The 16989-nt window shown below is 48.2% G+C and overlaps 1 protein-coding gene and 1 pseudogene across 2 annotated transcripts; one reads left to right on the forward strand and one right to left on the reverse strand.

Moving 5' to 3' along the window:
- Positions 1 to 858: 858 nt before the first annotated feature.
- Positions 859 to 3126, forward strand: LOC120697935 (annotated as a pseudogene).
- Positions 3127 to 10749: 7623 nt separating this feature from the next.
- Positions 10750 to 12412, reverse strand: LOC120697936 (AP2/ERF and B3 domain-containing protein Os05g0549800-like). 2 transcript variants are annotated; one of them, XM_039981323.1, is made up of 2 exons: positions 12230 to 12412; positions 10750 to 12190 (listed from the first exon to the last, which is right to left on the reverse strand). In XM_039981323.1, exons 1-2 carry the CDS (start codon positions 12319 to 12321, stop codon positions 11122 to 11124), a joined length of 1161 nt encoding a protein of 386 aa, XP_039837257.1. In that variant the 5' UTR covers positions 12322 to 12412; the 3' UTR covers positions 10750 to 11121. The 2 variants fall into 2 exon arrangements, with proteins under 2 accessions (XP_039837257.1, XP_039837255.1); XM_039981321.1 differs by having other exon boundaries at positions 10750 to 12412.
- Positions 12413 to 16989: the final 4577 nt, after the last annotated feature.

Genomic DNA, 16989 nt, shown 5'->3' on the forward strand with positions numbered 1-16989 from the left:
GTTGGCCAATGGCGAGGAACCAGATCAGATCGGTGTTGCAGATCCAGCTTTTGTCCTTCAGAGGACATCAGTTCATGAAATCAGTGTCATCTGTCGCTTCTGAAGATTCTCTGAATTTTGAGTTTTCTAGGCGATCTTCGAGCCCGTCCATGTAATACCATCCAGTGGTCAAACCCCTCTTGCTTCCTTAACCACTAAGTTATTAGAACAATCCCTCTAAAAGATATGGATGCATTTGTCCTCGTCAGGTGTACAATCTCGTTTCTTGTCCGGTCCAAGGTTTGGATGTCAGCATTCAGCCATTAAGTTAGTGGCCATTCCTCCCCTCAAATTCAGGAACTGAACATTCCGCATTACCGCAGACACCAGCCCGTTCCGGTCACCTGAATTGAAGCCTTCTCGTCTTCCAAACCGGCGCAGAGACCGCCTGTCCCTTGTCTACCTGCCCCGGTTGGTCATCAGCATCACCAAATAATACGGTGCCAACTGCATAATGTGCATTATATGTACAGATCAATCAGCCTGTCTCGATTCTATTTTCATCGGTGCCGTCGTGCAGGGGAGAATCGAGGAGGAGCTTGTTGCCGGTGGCGTTGACTTGCGCAGGCGCAGGAAGCAAAACCCCTCTCCTCCGTGAGTTTCTGCGTACCAATTCCATGTCGTCTCTCCCTCGCCTTCTCTCCCAAGATTTGCAATCGGCATGTCCGGGCCTGTCGGGATCACGGCAGCTGCAACCTGCTCAACCAAACAAGCTGTTGCTTCCTCTCCTAACTGGTCGTTGCAGCTGCCATCCTTCGTCTTGAATTCTGCAACCGTCCTCGTGATGTGGTCAATTCGCCAACTCATTCCTCGATTGCCATGTCCGATCATCAGGAGATGCCGCCGCCGCCCGCCATCCGCCTGGGCCCCCCGCACCCGTACCTGAAGACCCACGGGAGCAAGGTCGCGAGGCTGCACCTGCTCGACTGGGTGGTGCTGGCCCTTCTCTTCGCCATCGACGTGGGGCTCAACCTCATCGAGCCGTTCCACCGGTTCGTCGGCGCGGACATGATGGCCGACCTCCGGTACCCGCTCAAGAGCAACACCGTCCCCGTCTGGGCCGTGCCGGTACATCTCTCTATCTATACACACAGGAGCCTTTTCCTCACAAGACCAAGAAAAATCATTTCGCTGGATTAAAGATCACTGTTTTGAGGTTGGGCAGATATATGCAATCATCGGGCCGATCATCATCATCGTGGGGATCTACATGAAGCGGAGGAACGTCTATGACATGCACCATGCCATTCTAGGCGAGTTCTCGATGACGGTGGCGTCAGCTTGTTTCAGTTGTTCTTCGTCAGTTTGTTTTAATTAGGTTCCTGATCGACATGGGCTTGCCGTGGCTGTCTGAGCAGGCCTTCTGTTCTCCGTGCTCATCACCGGCGTCCTGACCGACGCGATCAAGGACGGAGTTGGCCGGCCGCGCCCCAACTTCTTCTGGCGCTGCTTCCCTGACGGAGTGCCGGTGAGTTGTATTCTGAATCTGAACCCCCATAACCTGAAGTTCTGAACCGTCAGAAGCTTCAGAGTTCGCTAGCGTGTTTCTTTTTCTCTCCACAAGGTGACGCACCATGACCTCATTGCTCCATGATTCGATGTGTCGCTGTCGCAAATTCAGAAGTTCAATAACATCACCACACAAGTCATGTGCCACGGCGACCCGGCTGTGATCAAAGAAGGGCACAAGAGCTTCCCGAGCGGCCACAGCTCATGTACGTGGGTGACCACCCTGCAACTCTGAAAACCACCAAGAAGTCTTTGCCGCATCTGCAAAATGCTCGGCGCTTGCTTTTGTGTTCATGTACGACCTGTCTTCCAGGGTCCTTCGCGGGGCTAGGCTTCCTGTCGTGGTACCTGGCCGGCAAGATGAAGGCGTTCGACCGGCGCGGCCATGTGGCCAAGCTCTGCATCGTCCTCCTGCCGCTGCTGCTCGCGGCCATGGTGGCGGTCTCGAGGGTGTCTGACTACTGGCACCACTAGCAGGACGTGTTCGCCGGCGGAATTCTCGGTAGGCTCCCCGTTTGATCAGCTGGCTCACCTGCTACTACTCTGTGGACAACTACCGTTCTGATTTCTGAACAGAGATCACAGGTTTGGTGTGTAACTCGCAGGTTTGGTGGTTGCGTCCTTCTGCTACCTGCAGTTTTTTCCTCCACCGTATGGTGAACCAGGTACGATGCATCATTTGCATACAGAAACAGAGTATCATTTTTTTTGCTCAAAAAGAAAAATGAAGAAAGCTATATTAGCAGGTGTTGACCAGGCCCAAACGTTTTATTTATCTGAATCAACATGGGCCGTAATGGCCCAGTTTCTTGGACCAGGCCTTATGCCAATAATGGGCTGTGAAGTATGCTCGGCGTCCCCGTGTCCGTCCATTTATTATGACGTCCTCCCTCTCAAAAAAAAAATAGTATGACGTCCTTTGTCAATATTTTCCTTTCTGATCACTCCTTATTTCCCACCCAAATTTTAAAAAAAAGGTTTTTTTTTTTCGTCTTCCTATGCCTGATAGCTGATACAATTTAGATTGTATCCCCTCTTCCTATGCCAATAATAGAGTACCAGAAACAATCCAGATTGTATCCAGTTTAGGTAGCCAGAGTGAAGTTCCGTACATAAATACAAGTCTAAAAGACTAAAAGGCAGTCAAGGGAAAAAAAACAACAGTACAATACTAGAAAGCTGATACTTTTACCTGTGGAGTTGCAGGATTTTGGCCTCATGCGTACTTTGAGCACATTCTTAACCCCGAGGCCGAGGGCCAAGTGCAGTCAACAACCAACTCGAATCACCGTCGATCACTGTCCGGAGGCCCAGTTGCAATGGAGATGGGAAACATAAACCAAGAACTGGGCTCCATGGAAGAAGGCCGCCGAGCTCGGTGACCTGCTGCCGGTGTTGCCGTTACGAATAGAACCCAGTCCCTTTCGTTTTTCATTTTTCCCCCCTTATTGTATGTTTGATAGTCGATAGATAGATGTTTTTGATCTGTAATCGCGTCTTGTAAATTAAAATTAGGTGAAATGTATCATGGATTCATCCACATTGTCTGTATGTTTGAGCTGATGAGGGCCCTCAATCCATGCATCTGCATGATTAGCACAACGGAAGCGTGTGCTTCCGTTGTGCTAATAATGCAGAGTACAAAAGGGCCTAATTAATGGTTTCCCCGTGTTTTTTTGTCACATGTTAGGTGTTTCATCAGAAAGATGCCAGACATAGCAGATAAGCATGCACAGTACAGGTCCAGGTTCACGGACGATGATATCTAGGCCTTGTTTGTTTTCTAGCGCAATTTGTGCTGGGAAAGCAATGTTGTATGTATGGAGTACTAAATGAAGTTTATTTGTAAAATCTTTTTAGAAATGGGTGTAACTTTTCACAACGAATCTAATGACGGTAATTAATTTATGATTGGCTACAGTAATGCTACAGTAACTGTGATCTGATCATGCGGTCAAAGATTTCGTTAGATTATTCAGTGTTTCTAGCGCAGGAGTTCTGAAGTTGATTTTATAATCTGCCTTCATTTAATATCTTTAATTAGCGGTCAAAGTTGGTACAGTTCCTAGCGTAGCGCAAAGGGCCTAGTCTAGAAAGCGTCTATATCATGGCTATCACAGCTGTTGCGACCTGTATTCAGCTTCAAAAAGATGTACAGCTGCTGGGTTTTGACTTGTAAAGCCGCTGTAAAAGACTAGGGGTGTGTTTAGATCCCACAAAAACCTCCCTCAATATCCAAACTTTCCATCACATCAAAATCACATCGAAACATTAAATATAACAAATAACACATGCATAGAGTACTAAATGTAGGTAAATAAAAAAACTAATCGCATAGTTTTGATGTACGTTGCGAGACGAATCTTTTGAGCCTAGTTAGGTCATGGTAGGACAATATTTACCACAAACAAACAAAAAGTGCTACAGTGCGCTACAGTGTCCGATGCGACTTTTCGCATCCCTTTTCCCTCCATCTAAACACAGCCTAGCCCATCTGATGATACTGTAGCATATCCATGACGGGTAAGTAGTAAGCCTATCGTCACGATTTTCTACGGCACGGACGACTTGATTAGTTCAAGATTTCAGTCAACAAATGGATAATCGTACTGCTACTCTCGATGTCATATGTTGTGAAGTACTGAATTCCCCACGCCGTGCTGTTGGAAAAGACTTCTGAAAAATCTGTATGGCATATGGGAGCGACCTGTTTGGAGGCAGCTGGTGACTTTGAAATCACAGCTGGCCCACATGTTGCTTCTCCTTTTATTCTTCCACGTGATGAACCTTTGGTTTTCTTCGGAAAAATTATTACCTAGCTAGTCTACTCTATCTCCGTGAACAGTCTGCCGATTGGTGATTCAGACATTCATTTCAGGTGATAAACGCTTCCAGCGCCTCCAGGCACCAACTGGATCACAAAGGATGGCAACGGGTCGGGTTCGGATCGGGTGGAGTCTCCGTACACCCAAAACCGAAACCCGAAATCGAAACCCGAACCCGAAACCGATTCGGGTGGAAATCCATCACCAAAATCAAACCCGCAAATACCCGAAAACCGAATGGATACCCGAAACCCGAATGGATACCCGAAACCCGCAGATAAATATACACATATTCACATGAATAAACAAGATGCAACAAATAATAAATATTTTCATGACTCAATTTTTAATTAATTTAATAGTCTAAGTAAACAAATTATCATTAACATATTATAAAACATGAGTTTTAATTCCAAATAATTTATTTCGGATATCCATTGGATATCCACGGGTGGAAACCAAAACCCGAAACCGAACCCGAACCCGAACCTGAAAACCGTGGGCGAAAAACCAACACCAAACCCGAAACCCGAAAACCCAAAACCCGCGGATATCCGCACCGAACCCGATCCGCTGTCATCTCTAGATCACATGGTCACATTCACATCCGTCCGATCCAAGACCAACTGTAGTTGCTTGGCAAAATTGTGGCCGAAATTGTGAACCCTGGCACTGCAGGTTTTGATCATTGAGACGCATCAGATGCAGAGAAAGAAACACATGCACACCGGCTCATGTGGTACTGGTACTAGGCTGTTCAAACAGTAACAGAGGTCTGAACACAGTGTTGGGGTTTGAATGGATCCATGCAGTCTGCTGCTGCACAGCTCGACTAATGGTCCTCCTGCCGTCCTGCGCCGGATCCATCGCCCCACATGCGAACGGAGAAAAAAAAAACTCGACCTGAAGAACCTGACACGGCGACTTGACTTTTAACTTTCTTTGCCCCCAAGGCTCTGCAGAAACTTCCATCTGATGTGGAAGCTTGAAGCTTTGTCTGGGTGAGCGGTGACCAGTTGATGTTTCTGTCGCCAACTCGTTCCCTTTGAACAGTGGAAATTTAGCGCCGAACGGTCCAGTGTACACGCGCCACTAGTATTCTCTGTATTTCTATCAGCAGATAACTCTGGTGCTCTAAATGTTACCTTCCCATCTCAAATATTAGCTACCAATGAACTCCAGTGATAACGACAAATCTGGCGCCAGATACAGATGCTTAGATAGTTCCTTCTTGCTTGTAGCGTCAGGGATGTCTTTGGCGACATCAAGTTGCACTCTGTCGTCGATCAAGCTTCAAGAGCAAGAAACCGATGATTACTCACTCCTGTTTGTCCCATTATGGACCTCAGATCCAGCGATTTAACAGCGAATCGACGGCACAAGATGAAGATATAGACACACATAAATTTGGCCACCATCTTCTCGTACCTGTCATTCTCCTATTTTAACAGTCGCTGCGTTGCTTCCGTTCTCTGAACTCTCTGACCGGCACCTGATGCTTGCTATCTTAGGCGGCTTGCCAAAGCAGCAGCAGCATAGCACCCACGCAGGACAAAGCAGCCAGAGCACATGGCTTTAGAGTTTGGACGAACGAATTGGCTGGATGGCCAAAGGAATATTGCGTGCAGATGGCTTATGGCTACCCATTTCGTTTGAAAAGTCCTAAATTTCTGACTCGCAAATCCTTAGTTTAGGTCCTAGCCTCCTAGGGGTGGCTCGCTTGCGCAGTACCCAAGATGCGCGATACTGTAGATAGATACCGCTTTGATTTGTTTAGGACTCTGGACCGACGACCCGAGACGAGATTAGATCGCCTTTTTATTAGGTTAGAGCGTGCAGTGTGGCAGCGACAAGCTGTACTGTGGCTCACGATGCACTCCGCCGGTGGCATCTGGGATATAAGACCGTCCACAGCGATAGGAGGAAATGGAGGAGTAAATCTACTGTTTGGCACTGTAGATGTACTGTTTGGCACTGTAGACAGAAAGAGCGTGGGAAACGAGGCAAGAGCAAATTTGCTCTTGCTCTTGCCATTGTGGACAGTCTAACTAGAGCACGAGCAGCTGCAAGAACATATCTGCGGTGCGGCGACATAGACACATAGTTATCTCTGAAGATGACAGGCACAAATTAAAGTAGCTAGATGTGCTGATGGTGGCCAGTACAGGCTACAGCAGAGAGCAAACTGAAAGTCATCGTTGGCAACTGTATTTGTTTTGCTTTTCAGGTATTGTTTTTACCTGCCGAAAGCGCACTGAGGACAGAGCTGCTGCTGCTATCATCTGTTGCATTGGCTTGAGGATCATTCAATTCTTTTGTGAAGATTACTGCTACTAGTGGTGTGGTTTACGCACTAGCTGTATCTGTCTGACCAAGCTTGGTTCTGATGTGCTCAGCATACATCTTCCAAGTTTGACGTCTGTACAGCCCCCACCAATGGCACGGCATGTTCTCCCAACTTACGAGCACGTACTTATCCTCCCCTAATCCATCCAATTTAAACCTAACTTTGGCGGTTTGGCCCCGTCGGCGACAAAGTGGCAGCACATGATACATTTATTTACCGCGTCTACCCGTGCTCCCCAAGCACCAGCAAAATATTTACTACTCCAACTTGTGACATCCACACCACACATAGCTTCAACTGCACATAGAGTAGAAGTTAAATATCCTCATGGAAACTGCTAGCAGCAAGCAAAGTAAACCTTGTGTTGCGTCTTGATGAGGCTAAGTGATGAGCAAGAACGGGTCAAGGGAATCATAAATCTCACCGTGGATCGATCTGCCCGGAGATGACTTCCTCTTTCACCAAGGTTTTACATTTTTAACAGCGACCCGGTAGGCGTTGACTCCAACACCCCCACATTAACACACGCCAATGCAAGTCCAATCAAGCGGTGCAGACAAGAAGACTGAAACTCTCAAAGACAGGCTAGCTAGCTAGAGGCTTCTTGCACTGCATGATGGCACATGAGAGATTACATACACATGGGACATGGCTAGAGAAGTAGAGAAGGCCGATCGAACCGGGTCAGCCATCGATCTGGGGCCATGCGCTGAAGGCGACGATGCAGGTCGGTCGTCAGGGCATCGCCAACGCAGGGGTTGACTCGCCATCAATACCCAGCGTCTGCGTCCAGAGATGAGCCTGGCGCTCGCCCACCGATCGATCAACGACAGCAACAGCGCCTCATGGCAACTTGCAGATGTGTGTGTCTGCGCGCGCGCTCCTGTGACCGTGACTCTTCGACCAACCGAAGGCACTGTTGCGAGCTTAGCTGCAGGTGGTCACTGGCCAATGCCATCTCTGTAGGTTTCGGCGTGCAGAGACCAGAGAGAGAGAGAGAGAGGTCCGGGGCTTTGTCAACGGTCGCAGAAGTCGGGCCGTCTCTGTGCAGTCTGGTGTGCTGTCTCTGACTACGTTGAGCCAGACTTCAATTCCTCCGCTGTGTGTGTGTCCCATGTCTGTGCTAGTGTCGCTGGCTAGCTGTATTTTGCGGGAATATAATCCTCGCTCCGATCTCATCAGCCGCCATGGAAAATTCCAACAAGGAACAGTGGGAGGGCTCAGCGATCGATCAGGATTAGGTGGCAGGGTTGCAGAGGCCATGATGAGTTGACGCCTACGCGTACAGCTACTGTGGGAACTAAGGCCCTGTTTATCCCACTCCATAAATCCTTTAAACACAAAAAAAACATCACATCGAATATTTCAGACACATACATGGAGTATCTAATGAAGTCTATTTATAAAATTTTTTACATAGATGGGCTGTAAATCGCGAGACGAATCTAATAAGTCTACTTAATCCATGATTTGCAACAGTGATGCTACAGTACCATCCGCTAATTATTAATTAATCATGGATTAATTAGCATCGTTAGATTCGTCTCGCGATTTACAACCCATCTGTGTAAAAAGTTTTGTAAATAGACTTCATTTAGTACTTCAAATTAGTAAGATTCCATCGCAATTTTTTTTTTGCAAAACATCTAAATACGGCCTAATTCTCTCTTCTCCAGCTTTTAATCAACCAGAGACGTTAGATGCTGGTGCATCAAAATGCATTATTGTGGGCTTCACATCAAAACACTCTGTGCCCCCCAAATCTAGCTGATTTTGAATATAATTAATTAAGTACAAACCCATCAACCCGTGTTTCTGCCCATGCTATTATTAATGGGAAGAGACATAAATGTGTGAGATTTTTAGAGAAAAAAATGGCAGAAGTGAGTAATGTTGAAGCCCATATATTGGTAAGCGCTACATGATTTAAATAAATATTTAGGGGTTACTTTATGTTACTATTTTTAATAATAAAAGGGTGAGTAATTTAGATAAAACTTTTGCAGGCTACTTTAGGTTATTTTTCACAGCAACATAGGCATGAATGAATGTTTGGTGTTTCCTTCTATAATTTTTCATAATGATAGAGGTTGATAATTTACATATAGATCCCGTAACAGTTATTTCTAATGATGATTAATTAGATCCTATCTAATTGATGACCAGCTACCTCTAATTTTTTATGATATTTTTTAGGAATTATCTATTTTTCTAGTGTGTCAATCTAGAGAATTAACATAAAAGCTCCAGTCTTACTAATTATTAATATTAATATTTAAAGAAATGCACATGCAACTTGAAAATGGCATCTATATTAACTTCATGACTGGCAGGAGTATTTTTTTTTTTTTTGAGAACTGGAACAATGATCTCTCCGTCTGTAAGAAGGCCAAGCTCCCGAGTCCCGAAGCAAGCTATAGATGGACTGATAGTAGATGCAGCATCCTTGGCCCTGTTTGGTTTGTGCTACGCTAGAAACTGTAGCAACTTTGATCAATAATTAGAGATACTAAATAATGTCAGTTTACAAAACTAACTTCAGAACCCCTGCACTAGGAACCCTAAAGAATATAATGAGACCTCTGACCGCATAATTTGAGGATGATTATTGTAGCCTCACTGTAGCCAATCATCCATTAATTACCGTCATTAGATTCGTCGCGAAAAGTTACACTCATCTCTGAAGAGGTTATGCAAATAGACTTTATTTAGTACTCCATGTATGAAAAAAAATTCGTGTTAGAAATTAACACGGAGAAATCAAACGAGGCCCATATCTGGCTGAATTTCTTGACGGCAGCAAAAATTCACCACAAGCACCACGTCATGTTGATCATCAGCATCCGATGCGCATTTGTCGGATCGTCGCGTATAGTACAAAACAAAGCAGCAGTACGCTCCAGTACGGCGCGCCTGCATGGCTTTGCTCTCGATCTCCTCTCCTCTCGACCCTTTCCCCCCTCGAAGAGATCACCAGAGACGTGTAGGCTCGCCTGTCTGCCCTGATGACAGATGGCGGCCATAGTTTATCTTCTCCGATCGGAAGTCGGCGAAGCAGTGGCGGATGCGCGTGTGCAGTGTTACCCTCGCGTCGCCGGAACGAGCGAGCTTTTATCTCTATCCGGCCCGGTCTGAAACCGTTGAACGTTGCTCGCGTCTCTTCCCATTGGAACTTACCTCGCGCCAAAAGTAACTAGGAGATAGATATGTTTGTCTTTGCGGTCGAGCAACCGTCATTTGCTGAACGCAAGAATTTAAGAATACAAGGAGTAAAACGACAAATAGTGTTGCTTATTATCGACCTCTGCGTTACGTTATTTATAGAAATTAAACCGGCCGGTTGTGCTTCCTAGATGCCACGCACTGTTTCCTCCCCCCTCTCTCCCCGTCATGTTATTTATTCTCTCGATCAGAGTCTCCAAACTGCTGAACTTTCTCCGTTGCTTTCCGGCCAGTCTACTACTCTCATGATCGCAAGATTCACAAGAAAGAGATCTCGCCGCAACATCCACCTGGAAAATTCCCCAACATTGCATAGCACTTGCCATTACGTGAGGTGACGTTGCATGTCGAGGGAATAATCGGCCAGGAACTTTCGAACTTGCTGTAAATGACGAAACATGCAGATACATGCTGCTTTCCAAATTAAAACAACAGTTCATTGTTGTCGTTCGTTCTCCAGAGATTCTTCTCTGTTGCTGGTAACCTTATCTATATCTAGCTAGATACATCCTCCACAATCATCTCCTTGTTAGAGTACTTGTCGTTCCACTTTATTTTTCCGGCTGTTGCTTGCACACATATATGCCGATCGGGATCACATCACACTGTGCAGATATATCAGGTTCATGCATACATGCAATTATGGGCACACCTGACCTCGCTTTTTTCCTTTCCGCACTGGGATCAGATAGCTCCCGGAGCTTTTTGCACTACAGGTGATACATGCAATGCACCTGCGCACACACACCCATCACATCTTAACCACATGAAAGCGCCAGAGCAAGAGAGAGTCAAAATTGCAGCATGTAGCAGCAGAGAGATCGACAGCTTTAATTTTTCTTCATCTCAAACATCAATTACAAAAGGAGCAAGCTCTCGAAGAGGGAACTAGCACAGAGAGATGGGTGTTCCAAATATTGCTCCTTATGGCATGCATGTAATCTCCATGGCTTTTGATTAGTATACACTTGCCACAAAAAAAGGGGGAAAACTTGGCTAATTTACGGCGAGCGAGTTACGCAAAGATTAGGACAGCAGGTAGTAGAAGAAGAAACAAAATGAACAATGAAAAGGAAGAGAAGGTGAAGATTTGAACAAGAGCGCTATACGCTAGCTACTACCACCGTGCATGATCCGATCGAGCGAAGCAAGCAAGAGGGCTGGAGCAAAATAGGTTAGCTAGGTCAGCGCGAAGTCTATGCATTGCTTCTTGAAAATCATGTGTGGAGTAGTAGACGCGGCGAAGGCGTCCCTAGCTCTCTTGTTCGTCATCACGGGCAGCATCTCCTCCTGCTCCGGCGCCACCGTCGGCGGCCTCGGCGCCGTGAGCAAGTCCACGCCGAAGAGCCTCACCGCCTTCACCGCGGGGGGCGGCATGGTCGCCGCGTTGGCGAAGGCGGTGGTCTTGGGCCGGACCTTGCAGTCGATGAAGAGCTGCTTGCCGGCGGAGCGGTAGAACCCGACGGCGTCGCCGGCGTGCAGGCCCTTCTCCTTGACGAAGCGGCTCCAGCCCTTGGTGAGCACGTAGCTCTGGCTGCTGTTCCAGTAGGAGTACCGGAACCTCCACACCTTCCCCGCGGCGTCCTCGAAGTTGAGGAGCACGCCCTTGCACTCGCCGGTGACGACGGAGGCGGCGGCCGGGAGCTGCAGCGGGAAGTGCTTCTCCGCGTGCTGCTTCGGTATCACCAGCCGGTTCAGCTTCCCCACGTCGCTCGGCGTCACCGTCTTGTTGAAGAGGTGCTCGCGCGCCGCGGCCGCGGACGCCCCCGAGGGCGGCGACGAGGCGGCGGGGTTCTTGGGCGGCGGCAAGGGGGACACGGCGGTGAAGGCGCGCCTGTTCTGCGCGAGCTCCTCGACGTAGGTGTGCTTGCGAAGCATGTCGACGACCTCGGGTTTGGATCGGGACGCGAGGAACCGGAGCTCGGCGGCGGACTCCGGGTCGGACTCGGCGAGCGGCCGGAAGTTGGTGACGGCGTCGCGGCCCCGGAATCGCTGCGCCGCGACGTCGTAGGCGCGCGCGGCCTCGGCCTCGCCCGTGAACGTGCCCAGCCACACGCGCTGGTGCCGCTCGTAGATCTGCGCGCCCCACCGCCCGTTGGGCTGCGGCACCACGCCCTTGTACTTGGACGACGGGAGCTTCCCGCCGACCACGGCGGCGGCGCGCCCCGCGCCGCCCGAGTCCGCCTCCGCGCCGGGCTCCGCCGCGTCCATCACCGCGCTGGCTCCGCTGCCCACGCGCTGCAGCGGCCTGCTGCTCGGCGCCGGCGAGCCCACGCGCTGCAGCGGCCTGCTGCTCGGCGCCGCCGGCGCCGGCGCCTGCTTCTTGCCCGTGGACGCGCCGCTGCTCGAGTCGTCCAGGAGGCAGCTCGTGCTGTCCATCCAATCACTACGCCCACGCGATCGAAAGAGGGGATGCTTGGGGAAGATTCAAGCTGTGGAAAATGGTGGGGGGAGGACAAGTGAAGGGTGCGCGCGCGCGATATATAGGGGGGGAGGTGAGGTCAGGTGAGTGTATACTGATAAAGTGTACATGGGCATATGTTCCTTTTTGTTGCGTTTTAATTAGTATATAGATATGCTTTCTATGTATGATAATAGTTTTTGATGAATTAATAATTAATTAATTGGTATATGTGTCATGGCCCCTCATGCATGGGTGTATATGGTACCTCATGGGCTTGTGTTGGTGGTCAACTCAAAGTGAAGATGATGTGATGGTGCACCCCAGGGACCATGCATAGGTGGGTCTGACTGATTATACTGGTGTAATTATCCTTGCAAATATTTTTTGTTTTTTTAAATATAGAGCCGGGATCTTTCTTTTAATTTGTTGTTTGTGTTGTTCTAGCTCGTGGGAGGAAAAGTAAAAGTAAAAAAAATGCCTGTGGAATGTGGACTAGCAGTTGCTAGCTAGCACCAGTCATGCTTGGCGTTTATGCTAGCTCCAGCTAGGCAGCTACTACTGTACTGCAGGCATCTTGTGTGCAGGTCTTGGTAGACGGTGATGGTAAATGGTGACCGTGACGGTGTGGAAGAGTTTTCCGGAGTTTCCAGAGGATGGATATGCATCTCTACGTCAACAGCGTTGTCGATTCCGATATTTACTTAACTATTCACTAGTGTGCTTGCTTGATTACCCGAAATGCCCCTGGTGTTGATCATGGGAGCCTATAGCTAGAAGATTGCTTCTGCTGTTTTTCTTTTTTCTTTTTCTTTTTTCCTTTGGGTAAGAGACTTCAGCTCCAAAGCAATTCCTTCTCATTGCAAGAATCACCAGTTGAGTTTAGCACATTTGCGTGAACCATGTGATTCCTCAAGCTGCTGATTGATGACTGCTGGACCTGCTGGCTGGGATCTCCACATAGGTCAAAATCAATGCATACTGTGCGCTCTGGAATCGATGAAGAGAGATCAGAGCGAGGTAGGTAGCTTTGATCGACTTGGTGTTTAAGCCTTTTGTTTTTGACAAATGGTCTTGGCATCACAAAAGTGTTGGTGTGGTAGCCTAGCTATTTGTTTTTGTGAAATAGTTATGTAAAAATATCTAATAGACGCACATGTTGTGAAAGAAAATTAGGTAGAGGCATCAACGTTTTATTAGTAGCGATCATGGCCACTGACCTTCCTTAAATAAGGTCAATGGTCCATCCAGGGGCACATATATATAATATATGTTCTCAGTCTCCCATGGTGCTTGAACTGAAGTCGGCTCACGGCATTGGATGGATTTTAGCATATGCATAATACAAGTGTACCCTCTCAACAGATAAGCGTGGATCTATATGCGTCCTCACATAGTTAATTAATTCGGACTGGCTAGTTGCCAAATGACAAGTCGTAAAGCAGATAGCTCAGGCGCGCAAGTTGGCCTGTAATTTCAGAGTTTAGTTTCAGCGTGCGATAGCTGGACTGATATGTATGCAGAGACAAGAGCGAGCGAGGATGCATTAGCAGCAGGTAGCACGGAATTTAATCTGGTCAGGTTTGACGTTGCTGTAGATGATGCTGTTGGCCCGGGCCGGGTTGCGTTGTCGATCGTGTCGCTGAATAAGCAGGGGTAAAATTAGTTGTACAGTGTGGTCGAAAAAAGCAGAACGACTCGGTACATGGCTTGCAACGTCTCACAGCTCATGTGGGCCCCCCTTTGGGTTCATCAGCTAGCTAGCTGCACAATGGGCTTTGTTTCCAAACGGTTTTGCTACTTAACTTGTCAATTATTTTTTATGACAGTCCTGCCCCTGCATATATATGCCCCAAATTACGACTTTTGGGTTGCTAATTTTTTTTTGTTGTGATTTATTTGTAAACTAGTATAGCACACAACTACTACATATACCTCCAGTAGTCAACATTTTACTTGACGTTCAGACAAGCAAAGCAAGTACCAAAACGTCTGGTACATTCTTCCGAGAGAAAAAATTACTCTTTCAGATAAATCTATACAGTATATCCAGTAATTTGCAAATATACCTCGAAATTTAGCACCACATAAAAGAAAATGTTATTTGCAACCAAAGTTGTTTAAATTGGTGGACCGATCGTGTCTCCGAGGAAAACATCCAATAAATTAAAATGGTCGGCTGCGCATGCACATGCAGCCCAAATAACTGTATTAGCAGATGGGGTGATGGCAGCTGCATTGATAATGCCATGCGTGCTACAGCTAGCTGCCCCGATTATATTCCACCTGCTAAAAACAGATAATTAAGCCAGCCCAATGAGGCGCCAACAGGTGTGTCCGCACGCAATTATTGGCTAACAAGCCGAGACAGGAGGGCCGAGAGGCGAGAGCGACGACCCAGGTCCACGCACCGCGCCAATAATGATTGTACTACGTGCACTGGCGGCGAGGAGCTAGCCGAGCGAGACGGGACCCCGAAGCTAGCCAGCTCGCCACGTCGTCGGCGCCGCGACATGCGCCATGCGGCCGGCGGGCCAGTCCATGCTGCGGCGGTCGATGGTGAAAGGGGAAGGCCGCCGCCGCCGCCGAGGCAACAGCGTGGAGGTAGTATGGGGGGGGGCCCGGCCGAGGCGCGCGCAGGCACAGGTGCCTGCTCGCTCTCTCCTTGGCGTGGCGGGGTCCATGCATGAGGATGAGGCGCCCGCGGGGAGGCAGGGGCGCGCGGCCGCGGCGTGGCGTTCACATGAAGGGTGGACCAGCCGGCGCGACGCGACGCGGGCTGGCGCCTGGCGGGCGGGGCGGCTCCCTCTCTCCCTATCCCGCCGCCGCTGTGCGCGCCAGGTGCGTCCCCCCGAGGCCCGGGGCGCAGCTGTATCGGCAACAGTGGCCATAGCCTTTGCTTGGTAGCCGCGCGGGCGGCCAGCGGCGCGTGCGCCCGTCCATCCGACCACGGGGCGTCCATCACTGCCAGTCTGCCACTGCCGAATGCCGATGCCTAGCTATCCATGCATCTCTCGAACTGCGAAGCAAGTGTGAACGAATCCAAGCATCCAGACGGATCGATCGATGATGCATGGGTCGAGCGAGCCTCGGATCCCCCAAATCTCTAGCAAGGCGATGTCGGCCAGTCTCTTGGTTAATTTGGTAGTATGCAAAAACAAAAGAGAGGGCATTTTTAATTTTTTTTGTCTTAATAATAACTCTTTTGTGTGGAAAGAAATTAAAGGCGCCGCCGCCGCAGTATGTAGGAGCTGGATGGCGTGGCGTATATTGGCTTTCCGAAAAGTGGCCCGTACTACGTGATCAATCCATCCATCTATCTATATCAAAGATGGGCGATCGGATCCTCGGATTAGTTTAGTTTAGCTATCCTCTATCAGCGACGTGGGTGGTTAAGAGCATATATATCAGCGCGTGGCTGACGACCGCATTATTTCCCTATTCCGCGTGTGCATTGAGAGCAAAGCCTAATTTGGATTGCGTCGTTGCGCATGTGTGTGTTGGTGCCGTCGTGTCGCTTTTTATCCATTTCTATTTTATTTTACGGGTCGTGACGTCATAAGCCCCCAGTTCTTTTATGTGCGGCACAAGAGACACACGGGGAGAGAGAGAGAGAGAGAGAGAGATCCCGTATGCCACAACTCTCCCCTCCCTCTCTCCAACAACTTGATTGCCGACTGTTTGCGAGAGCGAGAGGCCGGCGGCCGTGCTGCAGCATAAAATATTATTACGCACGAGCGATCGCCGATTGATGCGGCACACGGGCCGTCCTTATCTCGCGGCACGCGTACGTGTCGACCGAGGTCGTGGGCACACATCTATCTCTTCTTTCTGCGATTCTTCCACGGGCTTTTATTTCTCCGTAACCACGTTCGTCACCATCTTTAAATCTGTGTGCGATACATCATATATATTCCTCGCTCCACTCCATCCATGCATGCATCTTATTACTCGATACGATCACGCCTAGTAGATGACACATAACCAAATCCAGTAATAATCCAGATTAATTAAGCACGCGCGCGCACGAACCGAAGTGAATATATATCAATATAAGAAATAATAGGCTAAAATATTTTGCGGAAGCTCTTCCAAAAAACTAAAAGAGCTATAGCGGAGGTTAAAAATTTAGCCGAATGATAAAATAGTTAACAATTACATACAAAATAAGAAGCATCATTGGTCTAACACTCTAAAATAGACTCAACACGTCTTTTTACTGCCCAACTGTGCTCGTGTTGTTTTGTCTATGGTCCATCCTAGTTATATTGATTCTTTATTTCTCTTGACTATATCTTTAGCGGACATAGCAGACATATATTACCACTAAATGCTATAAAAATCCCTTTAGCAGACATAGTTGAGAAATATTGTGTAGCGTAGCAGTAGATCTCCTAAAAAGATAATAGCGGACTATAACAGGTTATTAGCTGGTTATTTTGTACATTGATATATATGCATCGACCATCACCATCTACCGCAAGTGCAGGTGACGCGGCGGACGCCATGCATGCCTGTCGTATCGCACCAAAATAGAGGGCGCCCATTTTTTTTTTAATTCGGAGATCATCATCTATCGAAGAACTAACATCGATCGATGATGGATCACGCCTTCAAAAATTCCGGCCCTCGAGTGCTTGCTTACT

Source organism: Panicum virgatum, chromosome 3K, assembly GCF_016808335.1.
Source record: "Panicum virgatum strain AP13 chromosome 3K, P.virgatum_v5, whole genome shotgun sequence".
NCBI lineage: Eukaryota > Viridiplantae > Streptophyta > Magnoliopsida > Poales > Poaceae > Panicum > Panicum virgatum.

Coding starts and splice junctions, on each gene's coding strand:
- LOC120697936 (XM_039981321.1), bottom strand. CDS start 12,321: ATGGACAGCACGAGCTGCCTCCTGGACGACTCGAGCAGCGGCGCGTCC.